Below are 24,228 nucleotides of genomic sequence, written 5' to 3' on the forward strand. Positions count from 1 at the left end.
AGTTCCCAAGCCAGCCTAAACATAAGCCAAACACGGCCAGGCAGGAATGTGTGCACAGCCCTACGGAACCGCCTAGTTTGCTGGTAGTGCATGCATTTACGACCCATGCAGACCCATGACCAATGTTCTGGTCTTAAATAAAGGCAGTATCCGTAGGCAGCTATGCATTAAGTAAGTATGAAACTGAATGCTTTCTTTCTTGCCTAGGGATTTCACAGCATCAATTCGATTTCTTCTGTTTTTATCGCTTCATTAATTACCGGTAAACTATCATTTCACTTGAGATGCCTCTCGGACTGCAGCAATCCATCGCGGCTAGCATCGAACTAGACAACTTCCAACTCTCGTACAGGCCGGGAGATGTCATTACCGGCAACGTCGTGCGGATCCAATTAGACCAACCTGACGATGTGGTGGTAACACTCCAGTTCCAGGGCCGGGTGAAGACCCGGATAGCTGTAAGACAGAGCAACGATAACACCGCCCCAACGCGGCACTATGAAGGGGAATCCACCCTCTTCAATATCGCCCTGACCCTTTACCAGGGCCAGGCCGTCGTGGGCAAGAACGTCTGGCCCTTCACCGTGACCATCCCAGATACGCATTTACCTCCGCGGCCAGCTGCAGGCAACACTCTGCCGCCCAGCCATTACTTACGGGATGAACATCTTGCTCGTGTGAATCAGCGGCGCAACTATCTCTACGTCAAATACGTTATGGAGGCTGACGTCCGGAGCCTTTCCAAGAAGGGCAAATCTGCCATGGCAATGTTGCCCCTCAATATAAGGACCCCCTCTTCGCCCACTCCCATTCACGACTTTGCAGCTCTGGCAATGGCCACAGAGCAAAGTATCAAAACACTGCATCTGCTCCCCGAGTACGCCAACGAGAGCCTGTCCTTTCGCCAGCACATGCGGAGCGTCTTCAAGCGCCCCACCGTTCCCCAGTATAGTTTCGCCATCGTGGCCGAATTCCCAACCGTCATCCAGCTGGAGCACCCGACTCCCCTACCGTTCAAGATCAGGGGCATAGTGAGGAATGGGGAGGACGAAACGACGAGCGCCGTAGTCGAGAAGCCGCCAGACATCCACCTGGTCTCGGGTCAAGTGTACCTACGCAGTGTGACGAACACCGACGGCCTAGATGCACACACCTACAAGCTCAGGTGGCGTCTCAGAGGGCCGGTGGAACCACCACCCACTCATCATGCGCACTGGCTTCCTGGACTTTAACGGGAAGCAGTTCATCGTCCCCATGGAGGGCAAGCAGGGACACGCGTGGATTGACATTGGCACAGCCGTGAGCCTGGGGGTTTCGACGAGAGGCGCGCAGGAGTCGGGACTGTTCAGGTCGTTCCAAATGCCGCTATACCCGTCCTTTCATAGCCAACACGTGCAGCATATTCATCAGATAAAGTGGGAGCTAGTATTCACCTGTGCAGGCAAGAAACTTGTGATCAAGGGAAGCACCCGGTTCGCGTCATGGGTCCGAGTGAGGAGCGCGAGCAACAGATCTTGGGCATCATTGGACAGGATGGGATCCAGGGCGCTTACAGGTCTTGGGCGAATGGCAATGTTGACAGCCCAATGCTCGCACTTGGAATGCCGTAAGCATCGGCCAACCAAAGCTTTATGCCTGGCGGTCCAAGAGTCCGCTGAGTAAGGACAGAGCCCCAGCGCCATCCAAGCTAATACTGGCGGGCTGGTGTGCTTGCTAAACGTACACAGCCTCTACACGCCAACGAACTTGTGTTGGCTTGCACGAAGAGAGCTAAATATTAGCAAAGGGAAGGGGGAATGTCTGGACTCAGACTGAATGGAATTCCACCGCCCGATGTTTTATATATCCTAAGCCGAGATGTTAGGGTCGGCCCAGCCAATGAGTTCGGGCGATCTGGATTTCCGCGTTCTTAGCCCGGGATGCGGAAATGGAACGCTGACGGGCTGAAGCGACAAAGCCGGCGCCAAGCCACGGCATTACCACATAAGATACGCCAAGCCCACATGAAGTCTGGGGAATCGTGGGGTTCGGGTGCGTTTCGATTACCCAAGAATAATAATAAATCCCGCGTGATCATGGGTCAGAGGATAATAAAACCCAGAGTCCGAGGGCAATCTCTCTAACGGCTATGCTTAGTGCAAGTTGGCTGTTATCCGGTTCCCCGCTACTAGCCGATGTTGCTTTGTCTGGAAAAGGCAGTTCGTCATGGCGGCTCGATAAGCTTTCAACGCCGCCTCCAACCGAGCCGGTATCATAAAGGACAATGAACGCCCTCGAGACCTGGGGAGTGAGCAGTGGAAATTGGGAGAGATTGGAATCAATTGAGCAGTCCAGGGTCTCAATAACTCGGGTTTCCCTTTCTTAGAATCAATTCAGGATATTAGAGACAGCTCTACTGAGCTGAGGCCACCTTCCATCGTATCCGCAAGAGAGACAAGCCCCTAAACTGCCATGCTCGCCTTCAGTCTCGTCACTGCCCTTCTGGGCGTGGCAGCAGCTATTGTAACATATGTAAGTTGTTGGGGCGTCCGAATATTCGTAAGACCTGGTATCTAATCACCTCTAGGTTGTAACTATTGTCGTTTATCGTCTTTACTTCCACCCGCTCTCCAAGTATCCGGGCCCGTTCTGGGCCAAAATCACCGACGCTTACCAGCTCTACCATGCCTGGAAGGGCGACCGACACCTGGAGTTCTGGCGCAACCACGAAAAGTACGGCAAAATCGTCCGCTTCGGACCCAACTGCCTCTCCTTCAACTCCAACAGGGCCCTCAAGACCATCTACGGCTTCAAGTCCAACGTGCGCAAGGCCGAGTTCTACGAGGCCTTTGTCCATCCGGCCCCCAACACCCATAATGCCCGGGACAAGACGCTCCACGCGCGCAAGCGCCGCGTCCTGTCCATGGCTTCTCCGACAGCGCCATGAAGGAGATGGAGCGTTACGTGCTCGCGAACGTCCGCTCGTTCTGTGAACAGATCGGCATGGGAGCTGGCGATAACCAAAAGGGATGGACGCCGGCCAAGAACATGGCCGACTGGTGCAACTACCTGGCCATGGATATCCTCGGCGATTTGTGCTTCGGCAAAGCATTCCACATGCTGGAGCGACCCGATAACCGCTATGCTTTGGAGCTGGTCTCGCTCGCAACGACGCGCCACCTAATTGTAGGTTTCTTGCTTGCCTTTGTGGAAATACATGAAATGTCTAATATGCAAGTAGTGCGGCACTATGCCCATTGTTGGAAAGCTCGGCTTCGACAAGGTCCTTTTTAGTAAGATCGCGGCCGGCCGAGCCAAGTACATGGCATACAGCAAGGCGCAGTTGACCGAGCGCACGAAGCTCGGCGATGAGACAGACCGACGAGACTTCTTCTATTACCTCTTGAAGGCACGCGACCCCGAGACAGGAGTCGGCTTCACCACGCCAGAACTGTGGGGCGAGTCCAATTTGCTGTAAGTACCCAGTGACGAACGAGTCAGACAACGTAGCTTACATGCGCTCTTAGTATCATTGCCGGATCGGATACCACATCCACTGCCATGGCGGCGACCTTCTTCTACCTCGTGCGCAATGCCGTGGCGCTGCAGAAGGCCACGTCAGAGGTTCGTGGCGTGTTTAGCGATGTGGAGAAGATCACTCAAGGCGCGGGTCTGAACTTGTGCACTTACCTCCGGGCCTGCGTGGACGAGGCAATGCGCATGTCCCCTTCTGTAGGCGGCATTCCTCCGCGTGAAGTATTGCAAGGCGGCATCACCATCGACGGCGAGCACATCCCACAGGGCACCGTCGTCGGGACACCGCACTACACCATCCACCACAACGCGGCGTACTACCCTGACCCGTTCACTTACACCCCCGAGCGTTGGATCGCAGGGTCGCACAAGAGCCAAGGCGGCGAGCGCGTCACCACTTCGTCCGAGGTGGAAGTGGCTCAGAGCGCATTCTGCCCCTTCTCCATCGGCCCCCGCGGCTGCATCGGCAAGGGGCTCGCGTACCAGGAGATGATGACGACGCTGGCCCGGACGCTGTACCTGTACGACATCCGCAAGGCGCCTGGCGTCGTTGACCCAGGCGAGGGCAGTCCGCAGAACGAGTGGGGCCGGCATCGCGTTCAGGAGTTCCAGCTGATCGACCAGTTCACAAGTTTGAAGGATGGCCCTATGATCGAGTTCAGGAAGCGCATTTGAGTTTGGGTTATGATTAGCTGGCTGATAATCAGAAGGGTTAGGCGTTGGAGGCTTTTTGAGCGCATCGCAGTCATCCAAATCAAAATATGATCAAAGAAGCCTTTAGTCAATATTGGTTTGTGTCGTATATTCTCTTGAGCAATAAATCACGAGACGATATATGGCGATAGTAGACCTGGGCAGTTGGTCGTCTGTTCCACTCCATCCCTGACTTTGGAGAATCGGTGAATACCGGTATGTATTTTGCACCCCGGACCGCTGCGGGCCGATCGCGTAAATCCATGTAGGCAGATACGGTCATGAGCACAAGATAGCGAAGACACACAGTAGTATCGTGTCAATGCCCTGGCATTATCATGCTTGCTAGCCTTCAAGAAGTTGGAGATGCGGGGAAAAGTCGACAATAGGCTGCGGGGAAGGCGGCCCCTCTCCCCAATTCAATGTTAATATTGAGCCATGTTACCATGTAGCATCCTCGTGTTATGAGATCTTGGTCTGGTTTATCAAGCATTTTCCTCCAATCAGACAGAACACCCGCTCGCCTACTCTCCTGGCAGATAGGGATGCGCCAGTCGGATGTGGGCTTGGCTTGCTCCGCATGGCATTACTACCAAGGCCGTTTGGGGTAGCGATGCCGAACCGTTTCGTTGCATTGTATGGGCACGCTTCTGCAGGTGACGTGAAGGTCAAAATGTTCGACAAGACATGTGACGAGAAAACAGGGAGAAGCCCTCGCCTCGGTATCTCCCGCCATTCTGGGTCTTCGTCACCGTGGTTGGTAGGAAGGGGGCCGAGTGCGCAACAATAAGGGAGAAGGCGGTCGATATAAGGAAATCCTTCCCCGTCTGCCTGGAGATTTGGTATCTGCCCCATACACACACCGGCTAGCTTACATTACCGCAATGAAGTCGATGCTCCAAGCTCCTTTCCTCCACTTGCTTGCTGCAAGCGGTGGTTTGTTCTCGCAGATTGCCGAATCCAGAACTTTGCCGAGACAAAGTGGCTGGCCATTCGCCCCATTCGTCACTTCTGGTCGTGATATCAAAGACACGCAAGGCCAGAATGTCGTCTACGCCGGTGCGAACTGGCCAGGTGCTGGTGAAGTCATGATTCCCGAAGGCCTCCAGTACCAGTCTGTCGAGACTATTGTGACGAAGATGAAGAGCATTGGAATGAACGCAATTCGTCTGACTTACGCAATCGAATTGATTGACCAGATCTACGAGAACGATGGCGTTGATGTACCTCTTTCAACCGCTTTCACCGAGGCCCTCGGTGCTGAGAACGGCACTATCATCTTGGACCAAGTCCTTGCCAACAACCCGTCCTTCACTGGAAGCACGACCCGGCTGGAGGTTTACGATGCAATCGCGGCCGAATGCGCCAAGCAGGAGATCTTTGTCCACTTAGATAACCATATGTCGAGGGGCGCTTGGTGCTGCAACACCGAAGACGGAAACTCGTGGTTCAACGACGTAGATTTCAACGTCGCGAACTGGACGAGGGGACTGGCATACATGGCCGAGCACGGCAAGTCTTGGCCGGCGCTGGTCTCGATGGCCCTGCGCAACGAGCTGCGCAGCCCCGACAGCAACCCGGAGCTGAAGGCGAGCTCCTACAACTGGCAAGACTGGTACAAGTACATCAAGCAGGGCACCGAAGCCATCCACGGGGCCAACCCGGACGTGCTCATTTTCCTGTCGGGGCTCAATTTCGACACGACCATGACCCCCGTCGTCCGTGGCACCGCCCTAACCCCCGGCAGCGAGACGTTTGACCTCGCCGACTTCGAGGGGTACGCAGAGAAGCTCGTGCTCGAGCTCCACAACTACGACAACAACGCCAACGACTGCGCGGCGCTCCAGGGCGGCCTGCACAACAACGGGTACCAGGCGATGAGCCCCGCGGAGGCGACCACGGCCAACATCTTCCCGTGGTCCTGACCGAGTTTGGCTTCAACATGGACGCGACGGAGTGGCAGCGCACCTACGCGATCTGCCTGGCGGAATACATGGTGACGCTGAAGTCCGGGTGGTTTATCTGGGTGTTGGCTGGAAGCTATTACACCCGCGATGGTACCCAGGACTACGAAGAGACTTGGGGCTTACTGAACCACGATTGGTCGGATTGGCGCAGCCCCGAGTACGTCGAGGGCGGGCTTATCCCATTGATTGATGGCACTGCCCCGCCATAGGTGTGCCATGAGCGGAGTTTATACGATGGCCGGCGTGGTCGATCGTGGGTTGTAGTAGGCAAAACATTAGTGGGAAAATAGTAATATTACCTCCCATGACTCGTTCTGTCTGATCAGTAGACAATATAGTCATTTACAGTATAAGCGACATTTTTTATATTTATAGTAAACTCAGTTAGTAAGGTACAATACAGGCCAGATGCAATTGCATAGGTACCAATTCAATTGCATTATGCTACGTACATACATTTGTGCAATCTGCACGCATCTACCTAAGCCAATAGTGGTGTGGCTGAACGTTTATGCGCTACCGTGAGCTTGAGCTCAGGTTGGGAGTTGGAATCCATGTGGGTCGCGCATTGTTCACGCGTCCGAGGCGATGCTTTATGCAAGGCTGTGGAAGGCTGTCGTTTTTCTTTCAGGAAGAATCAATCGACGACCAGCTCAGCCTGGATAGACTCGAAGCTCTATTGTTCTTGCCATGGCACCATTGTGCAAGTTCTATCAACAGGGAAACTGCCGCAATGGAGGTAAGCTTCAAACCACAAACCCTCTCATCAAACCCTCGTTTCCCTGCCTAAGGCTAGCAACGCAACAATTCCGGTCCCAGAGCACCAACATCATACGACCTTGCAACTGGCACAAACCTGACTGACCATGTTTTCTCTACCAGCCAATTGTCGCTTCGAGCACCCGGGTGCTTCGTCAAACCCATTCGGGGGTACGAACAGCAACCGTTTCGGCGCATTGAGCTCCGGCGGAGGAGGGGGAGGTAGCAGCAATGGCCCCAACAAGTACAAGATCACGAAGGAGTCGATCAGGACCGATCTGGCGGACGAACGGCCGACATGGATAATGTCAGCGTATGGCCCTGGCAAGGACGCCCCGGACCAGCTCTTCGGCGGCTATCCCCGCGAACAAAGCTTCGAGGAGCTACGATTGCATGTTCAAAGTAGTGCGAACCCGCAGCAAGCAGTACGTCTTTCTCATGGTACCATAACGATGAAGTAACTGACATGGGGAAACCAGCTTCAAGAAGTCAACGCGCTATACCAACAAGCCGAACAGCAGATTAGTACAACGCTAAGCAACGTCGACCAAGCCATACAATTCCTCGTGGAATCGGAAAACCGCCATCCGAACCGAAACGACATTTGCGCCCAGAATTCGCAGCAGGGCGGAGCAACCGGTACCCTTTGCCGTAGGCGCAAACCAAGCAGGCGGCTTTGGCTCGGCACCCGCAGCTAGCCAGAATCCCTTCTCGACAGGCCAGAGCCAGTCAAGCCCGTTCAGCGGCGGTGCTACTTCAACTCCAGCTGCATCTACAGGCGGATTCGGTCAGCCGTCATCACTAGGACAGAAGCCCAATCCATTTGGGTCCGCAGCATTTGGCCAACCATCTCAGCTTAGGATCTACGGGAACCTCTGCATTTGGCGGCGGCTCTGGCGGTTCGGCGTTTGGACAACCATCACAGCTCGGTGCCACTAGCGGTTCTGCTTTCGGACAACCGTCACAGCTGGGAGCCACGGGGGGCTCTGCATTCGGATCACCATCGCCGTTAGGGGGAACAGGAGCGTCTGCATTCGGGCAGCCGTCACAATTAGGAAGCGCTGGTGGTTCCGCATTTGGGCAGCCTTCGCAACTAGGAGGCACAGGCACATCAGCTTTTGGCCAGCCGTCCCAATTAGGGGCAACAGGCGGCTCAGCTTTCGGTCAAACATCAACTCTAGGGGCAAAGCCGAACCCATTTGGCGCACCATCTGGGGCGTCTGGCTTTGCTCAGGCCGCACAGCAGCCAACCAGTGCTTTCGGTCAGGCTTCATCACTTGGACAAAAGCCGAATCCGTTCGGGGCGCCTGCTGCTAGCCCCTTTGGCGGATCGGGCCAGACTCAAAATGCTGCACCCGCAGCAAATCCATTCGGAGCGCCTGCTCAGCCGAGCAGTGGGGCGTTCGGTCAGCCTGCCGCTACCAACCCATTTGGCAGTGCTTCGAATCCCCCAGCAGACTCCGCAATGGACACAACAGCCTCCACGACAACAGCGGCACCCTCCAATCCTTTCGGGCAACCAATGTCGAATGGAACTGCCGCCCAAGCCGCAAACCCCTTTGGTCAACCGCAGGCCCAGCTCGGGGGTGCTGGGGCGGCCCCAGCAGCAGCAGGAGCCGCAGCAGCCGCGGCGAAGGGTACACCTGGCAACCCCTATGCACCCAACAGCACCAAACAACACCCACCGTACGATTCGTACGCCAATCGCGTAGGAGCGAAACTTGTTCGGTTCAAGGGACAGCCGGTCATGTACAAAGACGCCGCTACCCCCGGCCTGCGTCTTCCTGATGGTAGCTTCCGCAAGATCTGGTTTCCTAACGGGCCGCCGGCGTACTATCGCGGTACTGAACCTGAAGACCCAGCCTCCTATACTGACGAAGTGAAGAAGGCCTATGCAGATATGCATGCTAATGGGCGCTTCCTGGGGGCGATGCCTGAGGTGCCGCCCCTGAGGGAAGATTGTGTTTGGGATTTTTGATGGGGGATCAAAAAGAAGACTAGGCTACGACTGTGTATCATCAATGGCGTCGTCATGCATTACCGACCGGCGTTGGGGACAGACTTTGCAAGCGGTTGCACGAGGCATTTGTGGTTTATATACCCGTTTTAGGCCTTTGACGAATATATTCAGACCTATCTATAATGGCTATTTTGGTTCTTTCGCCTGTGGGAATCTTCGCAGAAGTGCACTCCATGCAAGTAGTTTCCACTGTCTCACTGTCATTCATTCACATTGCAAGTCGGGCGTATTTGGTATTTTGATTCAGCTTGCATTCATCTCATTGAACAAAAGTCTATGGACAGGGGTATTGTTCGGTTAACCCGATCTTCGCCCCGACGGATTTCACTCCGTTGACTTCAAACCCTCGAACTTGCGACAAGTAGGTAACCAATTTAAGCAGCGATGGTAACCTCAACCTCAACACCGGCCTCGATGTTGACGATGATCTGCTTGACGACCTCGGTAGGGGCAGTCAGGCTGTGGTTTTGGTTAGCGCCAGACCTCCGCTTATGAATATGATTTGTAGACATCGGAGGGGAAGAAGAGACGTACTCGATGAGACGCTTGTGGAGACGCATCTCGTAGGTGTCCCAGGTCTTGGAACCCTCACCGCAAGGGGTCTTACGGGTGGTGACCTTGAGGTTCTTGGTGGGCAGGCGGACGGGGCCCTTGACGCGCAGGTCCTTGGACTTGGCGCGCTCGAGGAGCTCGGTGCAGACCTTCTCAATGGCAGCGCACTTGCGGGAAGTGAGGGTGATGCGCTGTTCAGGCTTCTTGTTAGCAAATTGCGCTGTCTTGGTGCCGTGTGGAAGCTGTCGCAAATTGGTGGGATTGAGCGACTACTATCAGGCTAATAGCATCAGACAGAGAATGGGTTTCAACATACGATGCGGTGGGTCTTGGCACTGCAAAGAGAATAAATCGTCAGTATGGTGATCCGTCCATGCGACTCGGCTCAATTTCCATGGGAATTTCACTTACGACTCGCCTAGATCCTTATCAGCCTTGTTGTAAGACATCTTGATTGAATTGGTTGTTGAGAGACTGCTGCAGAAGCTGAATGAAAAGGGTATGATGATTGCTACCTTCCGACTCGAACGATGTGCGTTACGGTTACGTGAGAAGGTGCCGAACAAAAATTGCTATGTTGATGATCGCGAAGGAAGGAAGACTTTCAGCAACTTTTCGACATTTCGACACTTGAATGTGGGGTGGATTTTTTGCGTGGGTTGAGGGTTATCGATTATGGGGCGAAGCCAATCAGAGGGCAAGATCTGACATGGGTGGGAGCTGACCAGACGCTAAGCCCTTCCAGGCCTCAACATTGGGCAAGCTGACGGGGGTCCACTCCTTTGGCGGGCTCCTACAGTGCTACCTCCTTGGGTGCGGTCTTAGAGTCACTCGGCCAGCAAGGAAAGGATGCATCATCATGGTTCATGACAGCCCCAGTCTAGATCGACTTGCTATCATAAACCACCTATCCAGGTCTACCAGAGGAAATCATAACCATCTAAAATTTTACTGATTTTGCTTCACCTTCGAAAGAGCAAGTCTGACCTCTTGAGAACCCGGAAGGTTTCTTTCATCTCAATATGGCACCTTCTCTTCCTCCGTTTGCACCTTTCCCCGAGACAACCTGGAGAGATCATATGGTTCCGGAGGAATGGGAGGCTTGCCTATCATTATGGGTATCCTTGGCGGAGGCTCACATGGCCCTTTCAGATAATGAGTTTCTTCAACTATCCGCCAAGGACGAGTCAATCGAAGGCTACCTGGTTCCGTTCATGAAAGAGACGGCCCTTTCTGGAATTACGATATTGGGCTCTTCAAATACTGCTTCCTTGCTGCTATTTCAATCTTATTATCTCTCCTCCAGACTTCTGAGAGCTCCCTCAACACCGACGAAGTTATTGCAATGGGAGTTCTTATCCGACTTCAGCAAGGTCTACGGAAAAGAGAGTATCGGCAGCACTGACCTTCATCTTCCAGAAGCCGAAGGATACCCCCGTACCTTCTTTACAGCCCTCAAGAAATCATTAATCATTGCGTTGGACACTGGTATCAAGGGTGACCTCAGAATCCCCGAGGCCCGACTGAAGCATCTCAACCACCTGCTTCATGCCTCACCCGAAGCAGCTGAGCTATTCCTTGCTGGAAACCGACTTCCTTGACGGACTAGTCAACTGCTACAAGATCATGAATCCGCCCCTGCGAAAAGCAATCATTACCACGGCCTATCTGTGTCTCGTGGGCCTGACTGAGGCGGCGCCGCCAAAATACTCGATGCTGTCAGATCAACTTTACTCCTTGAAAGCTGCCGCGGATGCACACAAAGCGGGGCCGACCAATGCAAATGATTCCATGGTCGCGGAATTAGTCACGGTTACACCAATCTTGAAGCAAGTCCAAGTCAGACTTGAGGCATCCGGCTCTACGACAACCAGAACGAAGTCAGTCATTACTGCGTTGGAGACATTCCGCAAACCTGGTGGAGCCGCCAGACCAAAAAGGTTCGTGAAGCGAAAGGTCGACAAGGGGAAGAGAGTGATGAGCGCAGAAGACGGCGAAGATCTGTCGCAGATGAAGGTTCATAGAATGAGCCAGATTTCACAGATCCAGGATTTGTTCCCCGACCTAGGCACGGACTTTATTTCTAGGTTACTGGACGAATATGATGATAACACGGAGCAAGTCATCTCCCATCTTCTGGAGGAGTCGCTACCACTACATATTTGCTACCGCAGACCGCTCCAAAGATCTGTAAGGCATTAAATTCATCGCTGTATTACCCCATTGCTAACATGAACACAGGTCACCCGAACGGACACGAAGGAGAAGAAGCAGTCTCGCACCACGCGCAACTCCACCCCTGTTACCCAACGTCATAACGTGTATGACGATGATGAGTTTGACAAGCTGGCAGTGGATGTCGGCAACTTGCATTTCGGAAAACAAAACCCAGGAAGAACGGCAGATGAAATGCTAAAGGACCGGTCGGCAGCGCCTAATAAGGCTGCGATCTTATCGGCACTATCTGCTTTTGATGCAGACGACGATGAACGAGATGATACATACGATGCTGCAGACGCTGGCTTCGCTGTCAACGATGCATTAGCCGATGATGCGGACGACCAGAAACGCAAGGATATCCATGAGGAGACTCTCTTCAAAGCGTACCAAGCCGATTCGAAGCTCTTTGGTCGCGACTCAGAAACACGCCGTGGCAACTACCGGGCGAAGCTCAGACAGGACACGGGAATGACAGATGAGGCCGTTGAAGGATGGGCCTTGATGCTGAGCCGTAACCATGCCCAGTTGAAATCTTTGGAAATGAAGTATTCCGGATTTGATGGAAATCAGGCTGCAATTGCCCCAACTTCGTGGCGTGCCGGTGCTGACGATACTGAAGAGTCTGGCTCCTCGCGTGGCGGGTTCCGCGGCCGAGGTGGAGGCCGCGGCAGAGGAAGAGGAGGTGGCGGTCGTGGCGGGAACGTAGCTGGTCCGACTGGCGAGAAGGAAACCGAGAGCGCGCGACGCCGTAAAGAAGCCAACAAAGGATCACGGGCCAACCACAACAGACGAGACCAGAGAGCCAAAAAGATGGCTCGTGGAGGCTTCCCTGGCTGATCTCTTAGGAAGACATCGCACCCTCTGATGATAACTCATTCTCTGTATGATTAGACCAGGGCATGGGTTTTACATGACTCTCCGCCTCTTCTCCAGCTGGTAAGATCCAGATTGGTGGCTATTGCTACGCACAAGAGCTGTCGACCCAGACTTTCTCTTCCCATGTCCGGAAGGTCGCTCGTCGGGATACCCGGTTTCGTGCAGATCTTCGTTGTTCAGTGTCATAGCGTAAGGACTTCTCATCTCCAATACTCCGGGGGAATTGGCTGTAAGGCCAAACGAGAAGGAATATGAAGCCAGGGGTGCTGGAGACATGCCACTATTAAAGGAGGATCCTACGTCTTCCAGTCCAGCATGGCGAGTCCAGTAGTGACTGTCGGCGCTCGCTTTGGGGGTTGCCAACTCGGAGACTGAAGTCAGATCATGTTCACTATGCGACCCTTCCCCGGCCCCAGCAATCATTGAGACGAGTGACTCCCTGGAGCTTCTGCGGCTCTCCATGTACTCGCGCAGATCGTAACATGTCCGACATACTGGATACACCGGCCAGCGGTCGGCCTCGTCGCGATATTGGGGAAGCTGTGGCCTGGTTTGCTCTCCACACTTTTCCTGGATGTCATCAAATATGTCGAACATTGGTGTGAAGTAGGTGACTCGTGAACCAGCACCGTGATACTTGTTTCGGCCCCAGAGCTGACCGATGAGCATATTAGTATCGCAATCTATAACGGCAGCCCCGCTGTCGCCTGGAACCCCAATGCCACCCCGGATCCAGTCCTCTTCGTTATCTTGTGAGCCAGGCTCCTCAATGAACCATTCTCTTGTCCCTTTACCTGTACCATTCCCGCTATTTCTGCCATCGACATAGGCAGGAATCTCGCAGACCTGGCCGCGCTGAAAGCCCGACGTGCGACCCGTCGAGCAAACGTCGGCACCAGGAACCACACTGCTCATCCGCGTGATTGGGACTTCTTTCTTGGGAGCCGCACCAGTTGGGAACTTCCTTAGCAAATTCGCTTCTCTGGTCTTAGCCGAGATCAGTGCCCAGTCAGTGACAACCAGGGGCGGCTCCATTTCGCACTCTTCCCAGTACGGCTCATGGGTGATTCTTGTTGTTTTCAGATCATATCCAGATTTCGCTGCTATTTTCCCCAACTCGAAATCCGAGTCATCGCTTTCCAAGGCATCGTGACTCTCCTCGCGACACTGATCACGGTCCGCGGGCGAGGGATGTAGCACGAATGCCAAGTCACCTGCAATGTTTGTCTCTGTGAATGGGTGAAAGTTGGCAAGCCAGTAATTGCCACCACCGACAATAATCTTTGGGCCCAGGGTCGCTGTCGTATCATCGCCATCTTGCAGAACGGCCCCAATTGAATCTCCCATACAGGGGCTGCTGTAGCAGAATGGGTTTCGCGGGTTGCACACCTCGTCAGGCATCTGCCTGCTAAGGCCCTCGCCCAGGTCAGCCGGTCGACCTCGCCAGTGGTGAAGACGAAGCTGATCCCATGCCGATATGCCTCCGGCAGCAGGTCCCGCACATGGGCCGCGATGGTCATTTTGCGTGCTTTGGACACTGGTTTCTTGGTCATGAGACAAATGCGCCTCATGTCTCGCTTCTTGCCTCTGGTGACGCTGATGACATGCCCAGGACCGCACCATCTGGGCATAAACTCGATGAGGAAAGGAAGCACCCCGTGTTCCCATACAATGGGGGAAACTCGCATATTCGAACAGTCTGGGTGTGCGAGGACTTTCTGCCAGTCTGGCTGTGCCTACTGCTGGTAGGGTCAGTTTACTGGCTTGGGCTTTGTCATACGGTGGGTTCGGTTCAATAACTTACCAGTCTGCCGGCGACATTTTCTTTCCAAGGCACCACGCAACTTCTCGCGACAGCGCCTTTTGGAATGCCGATCGACATTTCCATCTTCAGCAGTCTGTCCTGTGCTGGTCCGGTTATCGCTGGTGGCTTCTCTACTTCGGGTTTCAAGCTTATAAGCGACGTTTGGGTTCCCTTATTCTCCAAGTTGCCAAGTTGAGTAGTGCTAGTAGTTGGTTCATCCAACCTGGCACTCTTGTGTGCCCACCTAATATGGCAGTCTAGGAAAGCTTTGGTGGAGAAGGAGCCTTCGACACATCCAAGGACTGGACACTCGAGGAGATGCTCCATCTTCACGTGCCAATTGAGCTCTTCCCGGTTTGCGAAGTTGCCGCTCCGGCATGGACCACTCTCATTCCACCGGCACATGAGCGAAGGGATGCCATTAGTGAGATGGCCGACCTCTTTCTGCGGCAAAGTGGTGCTGCAGTCTGGGTTGACATGCCTGGGGTTTGACCTCACTCCATTCCACATCGTCGAACCATTGGAAGCCGTCGACGCATGGTGGATGGGGTACATCAAGGGGCTTGGGTGGCGCGTCCACGTCTGACGGCCTTGCATCAGAAAATCCTCCGTCTGCTCTGGCGAGAGCACCTCGGTCATAGAAGACGCCCATGATATGGTTGATGACGATGACTCGGGCGGCGAGACTTCCAGCGGCGGGGGTTCCGACCCGTATGGTAGAGACATAGCTTGTAGCTGGCCGCCTTCCGGGACTTTCTCCAAGCTTGAGGATCCGCTAAAAGGAAGCGGATATGGCCCGGAATAGACATTGGACAGAGGGTTCCTTCGTCTGGATGGTATTATTATAGTTCGGCCAACTGGGGTCGATTTCGCGTGGACTGTTAGCTATGGCGACTTGTTCTGCAACAGCATTGGCGTGGTGAAGCTCATAATCGGGGTACTGGAACGCTGGCGCATGATAGAAACCACTCTCAATTGGTGCTATAGCCTGATGAACATCATTCATGCACGCAGCAGTAGCGCCACTGGTGCGTGATGGCGCCACCGCCGGTTGAGACGTCTTGGGCCGGGCCATGGCTGACTGGCTGAAAGCAACCAACCACCCTGGATCGACACCCGGGTGAGTGGTAGTGGTGGCCGGGCTAACCTAACAAGAACCGTGCCAGTCGGATGCGAATCTGGAATACCCCGGACAAAATGAATTGACTAAGATCTTAGGTTTCAAGAAAGGGATGAACTTGTTGGATCCATCCTGGTAGGAATTGGGTTCTTGCCAGACGATATTAGTCTTAGACCTGTCAGCAGAGATGTGGAGGCCTCCAGGCAGAAGCGTTAGATCCGGGGCGCAGCTCTCGCATATGCTGACTGTGGCTCATTGGCTAGCCGGAGTAAGCCCCCTGATTGGTCTATTTTCATCACATTGGTCAATTGAGGTACAAGTCGTCTCCAAATGTTAGTTCTTATTCTTCCATAGCCATACATACGTTTGATTTCATACAAGGCCCATGATGTTCGTGGGGTGCTTTTACATGCTACCGCACATCGAGACTGTACGGTGAGAACTGGAGGGCCACCCGCAATAATTGCAATGCATTGGATGCGGGGGGTTGGCCCAAGTACTCTCTAACAATTATATACATCATGGTTTTGTTCGCAGTGAACTGTGGGCATTGGCGAGTAATTAGGGGTTCTGGATGACTGCCATGCCTGTTGTGAGAAAGGGGGCTTTAAACAGCGACCTCTCCTGATTCCACGAACAATCTGTTCGGTCCAGCTGTATGATATAAGAAAACAGAGATGCACTTCTCTCAAGTTCTATCACCCAAGGTGGGTATTTTGAAATGAACGGGTGGTGGGCTTTTGGTGGCAATGCACAAATCTACCCTGGGAGGGCTTCGAAGACAGAAACGAGATATTTGGAATTACACTGATCCTCAAGCCCGAAAGTTGTGGCAAACACTCTCACATGTAGCCACTCATAATGATCAGTCTAGGGCTAGAATTTGGACAGTTGCAGGTCGAAGTTCTGACACCAGTTCAGGCCGTCAAGATTGACAGCACGTCGGACAGTGTTGAGAGTATAGGAATAGAACCAATAGTAACATTGCATGATGAGGTAGCGACCGTATAATAAATCAAACAAAACATCCCAGATAACCGCCCACCGTCTCCATAGTAGTCCAAACCTTCTGCGCCCCTTATACCCATTTCACCCGTACATAATCCAAATAACCAGATACAACATGCTTGAAAACCTATAACTTCATCATGACTTCATCCTCGATCAGCTCATCCTCCTGCTCGCCTTCCTCGTCCCATAGGTCCCGTACCTCAATCTGAGCCGCCTCCTCATCATTTATGATGTTGGTATCGTTGGCATAGACGTTACGGACGGCGACAGTGCCGATGGCGAGATCGCTAGGAGAATCTAAAACAGAAAGGGGCCGTATTAGCCACATGACCCAACCCAAGACCAAATAAAACCCAGCAGTATCATGCAAGGGGGGATTTTGGTAGAGACAGAGAAAGAGATGAAAAAAGCTTACAGATGGTAGCGCCGCTGCGAAGTTGGTAGTAACCGCCCTCCTGAGCAGGTGAAGCGGGAAGATCACGTTTTACGGGCGTGTTGCCGCGGGTGTAGAGGTTGCCGTCCGACTTGCAGTCTGTACTCTTTTGGCACTATTATAGAGCAGATTTCACATGATTAATTGGATGTTCTCAAGGTGTACCATGCGAGAAAGACGGGAATTTGCTTACGTATTTATAGTTCGTCTCGCCCTTGAAGCTAAAGGTGAACTGGCATGGGAACTTGTTCTTGCATGCCTTGATGGCGGTAGTTGTCTGTCCGCCTTGGCCTAGTCATAGGTGGTAATTAGGTTAGCAAAGCAATATCTACCCTTGGAAAGAAGATAGGGGTATGGTAGGCATCATCAACAGCGACTTACTTCTGTTGTCGGCAGCCTTCACGCAGCGGAAGACTTGACCTCCGTTGTCGGCTTCTTTGGTGGCAGCCAGGGGGAATTCGTCGCAGTCAGTCAAGCCCTTGTCCGTCCATTTCTTGTCGGTCTTGCAGACTTAACATCGAGTCAGCATTTCACAAATTCTGCTATCAGTGACGGGGCCCTTCCCTCATTGCACATACTATTCTTGTTCGTGGGGTTGCATCCCGCTGATTCCCTTCGCTTGTCCTTCTTCTTCTGATCCGCTCCATCGAATGTGAAGCTCTTTGTCTTGGCCTTGCAGTTGGTACCATAACACTAGAATCAGTTCTTCGTCAGTGGTCAAGCTTTCGCAGAAATCGTCTGTCTTATTCCTGTCCTCGTCTTTTCTTTGTTGACAGAAGCAGCCGTGTCGGCGTTGTACTTACCATGGTGTTGCAGGTCTCTGTGGTAGGGAATACTTTGTCAGTCCTCATTGAAGCATGGAAAAGGAGAAATTTCGCTCCTTACCGCCAGCACCCTTTCGATTCTTGCCGTTGCTTCCCTTGTACGCAGCGCAGTTCATCACGAAAGTTACAGCTCTTGCCGCGACTTGGTTGTCTCTCTGCTCAACCGCCCGCATCACCTCAGGTGCAGCCACAACCACCTGGGCGGCGCATAGTGCGAGAGCAATGGAGGTGATGAACGACTTCATTGTAATGAGCTGATTCTAGTGGGCGAAAAGGGGTTGATAATAGTATATATGAGCGATGATATGAGTGCAAAATTGAGTGATAATCTGTCTACAGGAGAGTGCTATCCAACAGGATATCTTCAATTTATTATACAAACGTCTCCCTCGCCATTATTGCCAAGGGCCATGATTGTGTACGCCGGTCCCCTTACTGTGCTTGTAGATTCTGACATGCGCATGGCCTCGACCAGAGAGACTTCCCATCTACATGAGTTGAAGGAAGGATCTCGCGAAACTACAGACCCTCCAACGTCCTAGAGGCAAAACTCTGCCGACACCCAATTACACCTCTACGACGGTGATCAAGTGCTGCGGTCAACTTGAAGCTGACATGGCATGGTGTGTTAATGTAGGCTTTGACTATTCAGGATTGTAAGCTTACATTTCCCCTGCATAAGTCTTCAGTATAGTAATGCACAAGGTGAAAAGGAGCATCCTACGAGTACGAATCATGCCTTGGAGGGCAACCCAAGAATACATCATCATATCTGAACATGAGGGAAGTACTGAAGGCACACAAATTGCTGCCGTAACTCCTTTTGTGTGTATTCTTCCCCGCCAAGAAGGCCGATGCCAAGCTAAATGTGTAACGAATGACTACATGTAAGCTTATGCCAATATATTCCCCTACGGACGCGTTTCCTAGCTTCAGCTGTACTGGCTGAATTGGCCTTGCCAGCCGCTGTCAAGAGTCAGCTTATTCATATATTTCTCGACCCCATCGACGTCATCGACGTTACTACGACCTCTTTCTTGCTACCGTCGAAATAGAAACAACGTTCCTGGAGGTCGAGCACGAACAATGCCACACTTACTATTTTTAACGTACGCTGGCGCGTAGTACGGACGAGGGACCGAGTGCGAGCAATACCCACGTATCAAAACAACCCCTTTTAACCAGCCTCTCATTCTTCAGTGACATCTAATAGATTTAGCCGATCCTGTCATACGTTGCAGTTGCTTATTGCCTATATCTTTCTGCACCAAAAAGCCACTGCAGCTAACGCTAGGAAATGCGTCTTGCATCAGCATGCGTCTGTAATGCCCTGGTAGATTGATCCTATGTTATGTTATATATTGACTACATAGTTGCCTAATCTTACTACGATGGCCCGCGGCTTCGATTATTCTATAACGGGAAAGCTGAGATGGTGTATTCCTTTTTGTACTAATTATATAACTGGACTGACTGAGTAAGGAGTCAACTTCATATGACGACACGTTCCAGAGAGTAAAGTAGGTATATATAAATAGCTTTTGCACGTGAGGGCTGCATGAAAGATGATTGCCTGAGCACTTAAATCGACACAGCCCCTCAATCAGCACACCGCCCTCATTGTTTCTATACAAAACCAAACCCCCAATACGAGAGGCTACGATTGCGTCTTTCTGGGGCTTACCGACCCGACGCAAATCCAAGTGTTTTTCATCCACATCATCTTCCATCGCCCTCCGAACAAACATACTTCCCGCTCTAGAATTGCCCAAAATGACGTCCCTGCACAACGGACTCAACCTCGACCTCCCACCCTTGGAACATGAGCTCGTCAGAGTCTTCGATGAAGGCGCCGGCATCAGCACCGACTCCGCATCGTTCGCGCTGTACAGTCTAGTCTCGGGCGTCTCCCCCCGCCCGCCTCGAGGAGATCGGAAACATCCCCCAGGACGAGTGGGAGGAGTACTCGATGGAGACCCAGTGCGTCAGGCCCGCGCAGCCCACCGCCGACTTGGGCGGCCGCAGCCTGGCCGAAGTCGTCGCCGCGCACGCCGCCATGGACAAGGAGCTGGAGCCCACGGATGGCGGCGCCGCCAACGCCGGGTGGTACCCGCACATCTTCGTCGTCGTGACGAACCAGGACATCGAGGACCACGGTCTCCTGCTGGTCTATGTGGACAATCCGTTCGCGAGTGATGATGACGAGGGACCTGATGAGGAGAAGGAGAGGGACGACGACGATGGAAGTGAAGCTGACGACGACGACCCTCGAGGGCCTACGCTGAGGAAGTTCTTTTTCCTCCCGAAAGATATGGCATCCATACTTTCTGGTATCGCGTTGTCGGAGGAAGACCCGTCGTGGATGCACAAGACGTACGATTTGGACAGGGAGCATAGCGGGGATACTGACATTAGTGATGCGGAAGACATGGACGAGGAGCTTGAGAAGGAGAAAGAGAACTAGGAAGAATGATAGGCTACCCAGGGACGAAGATGATAAAGTAGAATTATGTAGTTTAAACCTGCTACATTATATGACGTTTAAAGGCTCATTTTAACACTATTTAAACCGTAAATTAGTAGAGGCATATTGCTCTTCTACACCTTGGAGCAGTTTATCGAGGGCAGACAACTAGGAAGGAAGTCATTCGATGGGTTTCTTTTAGGCTCCAGGTGCTCTGCACACCTACCGATGGATAAAGCTGTCCAGAAGCGTATCTGTATGGGCAGACCAGTTGGTAGCTAATCGGCCTCAGGTGGCGGCGGTGGTCGTGGTCGTGGTAAAGACAGTAGTGGTAAGGAGAAAAGGAGTTGAGTCGTCTGGCTTAGACAGACGAAGCGGGACGTCAGGTATGTTCTACATATCATTTCCATCTCATATTAAAGTTTGACCGCTACTTGGACAACGTTCTTTTCCGATACCCCTAGCTACTTTACATATTCGACGAGTATACTCGTGGATATCTATTCCTGGATTACTAACTTACCTACCTAGGCACTTCACGTTCTCCTTCGGTACCAAGCGTCGGAATGGCAAGTCTTGCCCTTGATGGATTGACTCAGCCGAACGATGAAGAAAGTCGGTTTTACTACTATGGCTTAAGCGGTAAGTAATTTTTGAAGGTTTTTTCTTTTTCTTTTTCTTTTTCTTTTTTTTTTTTGAAATATAAACCTCGTTTTCGTAAAAGTTAATTCAATTTTTAAATAACTGAGTTATTTTTTATTCTACTTCTTATTATTTATTAATAAAACTTGATAAGTAGTAGATTAATTGCCCGGACTAATACATCCAGCCAGCCATGGCGAGGTGCTCCTCTACAGCAAGTCGGCCACAGCCTCTGGCCCGGAATTGAAGTTAGAGGATCAGTACCCTGCTGTAGTCCTCATCAACGTAGAGTATGGCACCACTTTCAACCAGGTCTCAGCAGCAACGAGGACAATCAAGAACATCCTCGAGCGTAACAGACTCGATATCCACGTCGAAATACGTGAGAACGACATGTACAAGCACACTGCAATTTCCAAGGCCTCTGAGCACAGCGACATCCGGAACTTGGACGAAGTAGTCAAAGACGAGTACTGGGTAGCTCCGAAACGTTGGAAACGACCAAATGTGGAGCTTTTACCTCTCCTTTCAACGCTTGGATGGGAGGTCTCGAAAACTGCAAGCAAGGAGCACCACGAGAATGGAACTGCTGGTCCCTTCATAGTCTTCGATGTTAACCAAGGTCTCTTTGCTACAACGTGTTATCATGTTCTCTTACCAATGCCGGAGAGGCCAAAAGTCATGGAATCCTCAGCCAACGGGGAGACACGCCCCAAGGTGTCTCAAGCATGCCCAACGACGGTAGCCCAGATTCTGAGATTGGCCACGGACAGGTTGGAAAATTTCCAGGAAGAAACGAAGGGCGGACTAGCGAAGATCAAGAAGTTTGACGAGTGGCGTCAGTCATCGCCAGTACCGAAACCTGAGCAGCCCACCGTTCAGGAACGTACGGATGTGACGAAACTGAAGTATCTGGAAGACATCGTGCCTGCTGTGAACACCGTCTATGAGGATAAGGATGTATTAGGGCAAATCAAGCCTTACTCTGGCCTAGCCAAGCGAAAAATTGGATTTATTTACGCAGCCCCGGAATTTGAGGTCTGCAATTCCGAGGGGCCGATCCCCGATCATGAGATCGTTGGGTTCCTGAACGACTGGGTTCTAATTCATTTCGATGAGACCAAGTTCACGAACGCAAGCAACAAGTTGTATCTGGGTAGTGAGGGAGCCTCTCAATTCACGAACAATTTCCTTCACGATTCAAACCCAAAAGCGCCAGTGGTACCAAAGATGGGAGATGGGGAAGGAGAAGCGTTTGAGGGATACATTGAGTCAAACGGTGGCTTCCTACCTCTAAAGGGGTATCTTAACTACACTCTGGAGATTCCAACGTCACAGGGAAAGACCGCCATTCCTTCCGTCCGCGTAGTCAAGCGTGGGGCAACTACGAATCTCACGTTCGGAGTGACCAATAGTATTGAGGCCTGCTTATTCATTCTGCGCTCTCTCAAATCCACTCCTATTTCGCTCTTACACACCTACCGAGTCTCGGCGTTAGTATTACTCTTTTTGGAATAAACGGGATGTCTCGGGGGGAATAAAGGCAACTCCTCGAATAAACGGTGAATCCACCCACCCTGAGACACTGGGATAGCTGGCGACGCAATAGCTCGAGGCAGAATAGCTAACAACAGTAGGTTGTTAATGGTGCTCAATGCTCATACTAAGGATATTAGGCCTGGCTATGAGGGTTAACGCCGTATGTACACGATGATCTCGCTGGTATCGAGTAGAACAGTGAGGTAGTTGGCTGCCACTTCGTTGGATAGGTAAAATAATGCTGTATATTGCATGGGATTGCTTGGAAGCTTACAGTTCAGACACATTAAAGCCTGCCACCCCCAGTGCTTTTTATAGCATTGTACTCTGCGTCCCACCAACCTAGGAAGGATCATGAGGACCTTTCCACTGCGAGCCTCGACAGGATGGAAAATGCTCGTCAAGGTTCTCTCTGTCCAGCTGTTCCCCGGATTCTTGTCTTGGGTGGGCCCTGAACACCGAGTAACGGCCCCACCCTTCAGGTACCAACAGCTTAATTGACAGCGGCACGATAAGCTTCGATGATAAGCCAATTCATCCCGCCATCTCCATCATCAATGAACCAAGTAAACACAGGGAGCACATCTACTCGTTGCCCGTCGTCGTCCCGATCGCCCGCATGCAATTTGGGAGAAACCTATAGCGCAAATCTCAATCATGGATACCGCAGTATCCGCGCATCAGCGCAAGATCGAGCTCCAATCGCCCGAAGATTTGGCTTTCCTCCTTGCCAACGTGCGACGCGCAGCCACGGCGCGCATCGACGAAGCTTTCCCGCCGGTCGACGGCGCACAGGGGGAAGATGAACTGCGGACACGCATTGAAGAACTAATAAACGAGGTATGCAATGAATTAATCCACGGAATAAACACAAGATCTCAGTTCTCACCCGTCACTCATTGCAACCATCATCATCCAACCAACATGGCACAAATACCGGAATCCACCAGCCCTTGCTTGGTCATGCGAACTTCCAGCCAATCACTCACTGACCCGCTCCCTCGGTATACATTTTATAGTACATCCAAAAGACCTTCGAGCTCGCCGCGCCCAACCTCTCCATCAACGGCATGCCCGTCGACCCGTCCCAGCTCTCCGCGAACGCGACGTACTCGTCCTCGGGCAACCCGGCGGAGCCCGAGGTGGTCTACACGCCCTTCGACGCGCGCAAGCGGGCCCGCGTCGAGGAGCTGACGCGCGAGGAGGAGGACCTTCTGCGCGACATCGCGCACCTCAAGAAGACGGTCCCGGGCGCCGCCGCGACGGCCTGGGTGACGGGCGTGCAGGCGGGCATCAAGGCCGACGAGGAGGCGCTCGAGGCACTGAAGGCGGCCGACGAGCAGCAAGCTCAGGCTGCCGCCACCGTAGGGGACGAGACACAAGAGCAACAACAGCGGCAGCAGAAGAAGCGGAAGAGGAAGCAAAAGGACGGCGCAGAGTATGTCGGTCTGCGGGTAGAGGGCTTGGAGAGGCAGGCCGAGGTGGAACGACGGTATGGCGAAGCGGTGGCTGGCCTGGAGAGGCTGAAGAAGGAAATGCCTTCGATTGTGGCCAAGATGGAAAGAGCCAGGGGCGCGGGCGGCTATGTGGTTACGGAGCGATGAACATCTTCAACATTTTGGGCAAGATGAGGTGCAACAACAACTGGTTTACGACGGCGTTTCCGGGGCGTTTAGCTGAATCAAGACGAGATACCACTTGACAAATACTTGATATATCCTTCAGTAGTTGTTCTTGAAGAGAGCAAGGGGATTAGGTTACATTGTTTCCTACGGCTTTTTAAGAGACCTG

General features: G+C 52.5%; 15 protein-coding genes across 15 annotated transcripts; 11 read left to right on the forward strand and 4 right to left on the reverse strand.

Moving 5' to 3' along the window:
• Positions 1–284: 284 nt before the first annotated feature.
• PG994_015025 (uncharacterized protein) lies at positions 285–1,232 on the forward strand (the record flags this gene model as incomplete). The annotated part of the gene is made up of 1 exon (XM_066866434.1): positions 285–1,232. The coding sequence occupies one exon, from the start codon at positions 285–287 to the stop codon at positions 1,230–1,232; it is 948 nt and encodes a 315-aa protein (XP_066708110.1).
• A 1,219-nt stretch (positions 1,233–2,451) lies between these two features.
• On the forward strand, positions 2,452–2,926 carry PG994_015026 (Cytochrome P450 family protein; the record flags this gene model as incomplete). Its single annotated transcript, XM_066866435.1, has 2 exons — positions 2,452–2,511; positions 2,567–2,926. The coding sequence occupies 2 exons, from the start codon at positions 2,452–2,454 to the stop codon at positions 2,924–2,926; spliced, it is 420 nt and encodes a 139-aa protein (XP_066708111.1).
• Positions 2,927–2,931: 5 nt separating this feature from the next.
• PG994_015027 (uncharacterized protein) lies at positions 2,932–4,188 on the forward strand (the record flags this gene model as incomplete). Its single annotated transcript, XM_066866436.1, has 3 exons — positions 2,932–3,165; positions 3,221–3,453; positions 3,507–4,188. 3 exons carry the CDS (start codon positions 2,932–2,934, stop codon positions 4,186–4,188), a joined length of 1,149 nt encoding a protein of 382 aa, XP_066708112.1.
• Positions 4,189–5,090: 902 nt separating this feature from the next.
• On the forward strand, positions 5,091–6,382 carry PG994_015028 (uncharacterized protein; the record flags this gene model as incomplete). The annotated part of the gene is made up of 2 exons (XM_066866437.1): positions 5,091–6,098; positions 6,137–6,382. 2 exons carry the CDS (start codon positions 5,091–5,093, stop codon positions 6,380–6,382), a joined length of 1,254 nt encoding a protein of 417 aa, XP_066708113.1.
• A 481-nt stretch (positions 6,383–6,863) lies between these two features.
• On the forward strand, positions 6,864–7,630 carry PG994_015029 (CCCH zinc finger domain-containingprotein; the record flags this gene model as incomplete). The annotated part of the gene is made up of 3 exons (XM_066866438.1): positions 6,864–6,912; positions 7,056–7,357; positions 7,412–7,630. The coding sequence occupies 3 exons, from the start codon at positions 6,864–6,866 to the stop codon at positions 7,628–7,630; spliced, it is 570 nt and encodes a 189-aa protein (XP_066708114.1).
• A 237-nt stretch (positions 7,631–7,867) lies between these two features.
• On the reverse strand, positions 7,868–8,206 carry PG994_015030 (uncharacterized protein; the record flags this gene model as incomplete). The annotated part of the gene is made up of 1 exon (XM_066866439.1): positions 7,868–8,206. The coding sequence occupies one exon, from the start codon at positions 8,204–8,206 to the stop codon at positions 7,868–7,870; it is 339 nt and encodes a 112-aa protein (XP_066708115.1).
• Positions 8,207–8,397: 191 nt separating this feature from the next.
• On the forward strand, positions 8,398–8,910 carry PG994_015031 (CCCH zinc finger domain-containingprotein; the record flags this gene model as incomplete). Its single annotated transcript, XM_066866440.1, has 1 exon — positions 8,398–8,910. One exon carries the CDS (start codon positions 8,398–8,400, stop codon positions 8,908–8,910), a length of 513 nt encoding a protein of 170 aa, XP_066708116.1.
• Positions 8,911–9,326: 416 nt separating this feature from the next.
• PG994_015032 (40S ribosomal protein uS10) lies at positions 9,327–9,953 on the reverse strand (the record flags this gene model as incomplete). Its single annotated transcript, XM_066866441.1, has 4 exons — positions 9,327–9,411; positions 9,487–9,695; positions 9,821–9,839; positions 9,916–9,953. The coding sequence occupies 4 exons, from the start codon at positions 9,951–9,953 to the stop codon at positions 9,327–9,329; spliced, it is 351 nt and encodes a 116-aa protein (XP_066708117.1).
• Positions 9,954–10,526: 573 nt separating this feature from the next.
• On the forward strand, positions 10,527–11,105 carry PG994_015033 (uncharacterized protein; the record flags this gene model as incomplete). The annotated part of the gene is made up of 1 exon (XM_066866442.1): positions 10,527–11,105. The coding sequence occupies one exon, from the start codon at positions 10,527–10,529 to the stop codon at positions 11,103–11,105; it is 579 nt and encodes a 192-aa protein (XP_066708118.1).
• PG994_015034 (CUE domain-containing protein) lies at positions 11,053–12,561 on the forward strand (the record flags this gene model as incomplete). Its single annotated transcript, XM_066866443.1, has 2 exons — positions 11,053–11,694; positions 11,746–12,561. 2 exons carry the CDS (start codon positions 11,053–11,055, stop codon positions 12,559–12,561), a joined length of 1,458 nt encoding a protein of 485 aa, XP_066708119.1.
• A 69-nt stretch (positions 12,562–12,630) lies between these two features.
• Positions 12,631–15,479, reverse strand: PG994_015035 (uncharacterized protein; the record flags this gene model as incomplete). Its single annotated transcript, XM_066866444.1, has 4 exons — positions 12,631–14,016; positions 14,040–14,336; positions 14,405–15,160; positions 15,300–15,479. The coding sequence occupies 4 exons, from the start codon at positions 15,477–15,479 to the stop codon at positions 12,631–12,633; spliced, it is 2,619 nt and encodes an 872-aa protein (XP_066708120.1).
• A 1,180-nt stretch (positions 15,480–16,659) lies between these two features.
• PG994_015036 (uncharacterized protein) lies at positions 16,660–18,037 on the reverse strand (the record flags this gene model as incomplete). The annotated part of the gene is made up of 7 exons (XM_066866445.1): positions 16,660–16,832; positions 16,951–17,083; positions 17,162–17,259; positions 17,350–17,478; positions 17,547–17,661; positions 17,772–17,788; positions 17,854–18,037. The coding sequence occupies 7 exons, from the start codon at positions 18,035–18,037 to the stop codon at positions 16,660–16,662; spliced, it is 849 nt and encodes a 282-aa protein (XP_066708121.1).
• A 1,528-nt stretch (positions 18,038–19,565) lies between these two features.
• Positions 19,566–20,256, forward strand: PG994_015037 (uncharacterized protein; the record flags this gene model as incomplete). Its single annotated transcript, XM_066866446.1, has 2 exons — positions 19,566–19,628; positions 19,690–20,256. 2 exons carry the CDS (start codon positions 19,566–19,568, stop codon positions 20,254–20,256), a joined length of 630 nt encoding a protein of 209 aa, XP_066708122.1.
• A 566-nt stretch (positions 20,257–20,822) lies between these two features.
• PG994_015038 (uncharacterized protein) lies at positions 20,823–22,593 on the forward strand (the record flags this gene model as incomplete). Its single annotated transcript, XM_066866447.1, has 3 exons — positions 20,823–20,898; positions 21,086–22,295; positions 22,575–22,593. The coding sequence occupies 3 exons, from the start codon at positions 20,823–20,825 to the stop codon at positions 22,591–22,593; spliced, it is 1,305 nt and encodes a 434-aa protein (XP_066708123.1).
• A 501-nt stretch (positions 22,594–23,094) lies between these two features.
• Positions 23,095–24,041, forward strand: PG994_015039 (uncharacterized protein; the record flags this gene model as incomplete). The annotated part of the gene is made up of 2 exons (XM_066866448.1): positions 23,095–23,277; positions 23,457–24,041. The coding sequence occupies 2 exons, from the start codon at positions 23,095–23,097 to the stop codon at positions 24,039–24,041; spliced, it is 768 nt and encodes a 255-aa protein (XP_066708124.1).
• Positions 24,042–24,228: the final 187 nt, after the last annotated feature.

Source organism: Apiospora phragmitis (assembly GCF_038363925.1).
Source record: "Apiospora phragmitis strain CBS 135458 chromosome Unknown utg000014l:1.0-1827420.0:1.0-1829600.0, whole genome shotgun sequence".
Taxonomy (NCBI): Eukaryota; Fungi; Ascomycota; class Sordariomycetes; order Amphisphaeriales; family Apiosporaceae; genus Apiospora; species Apiospora phragmitis.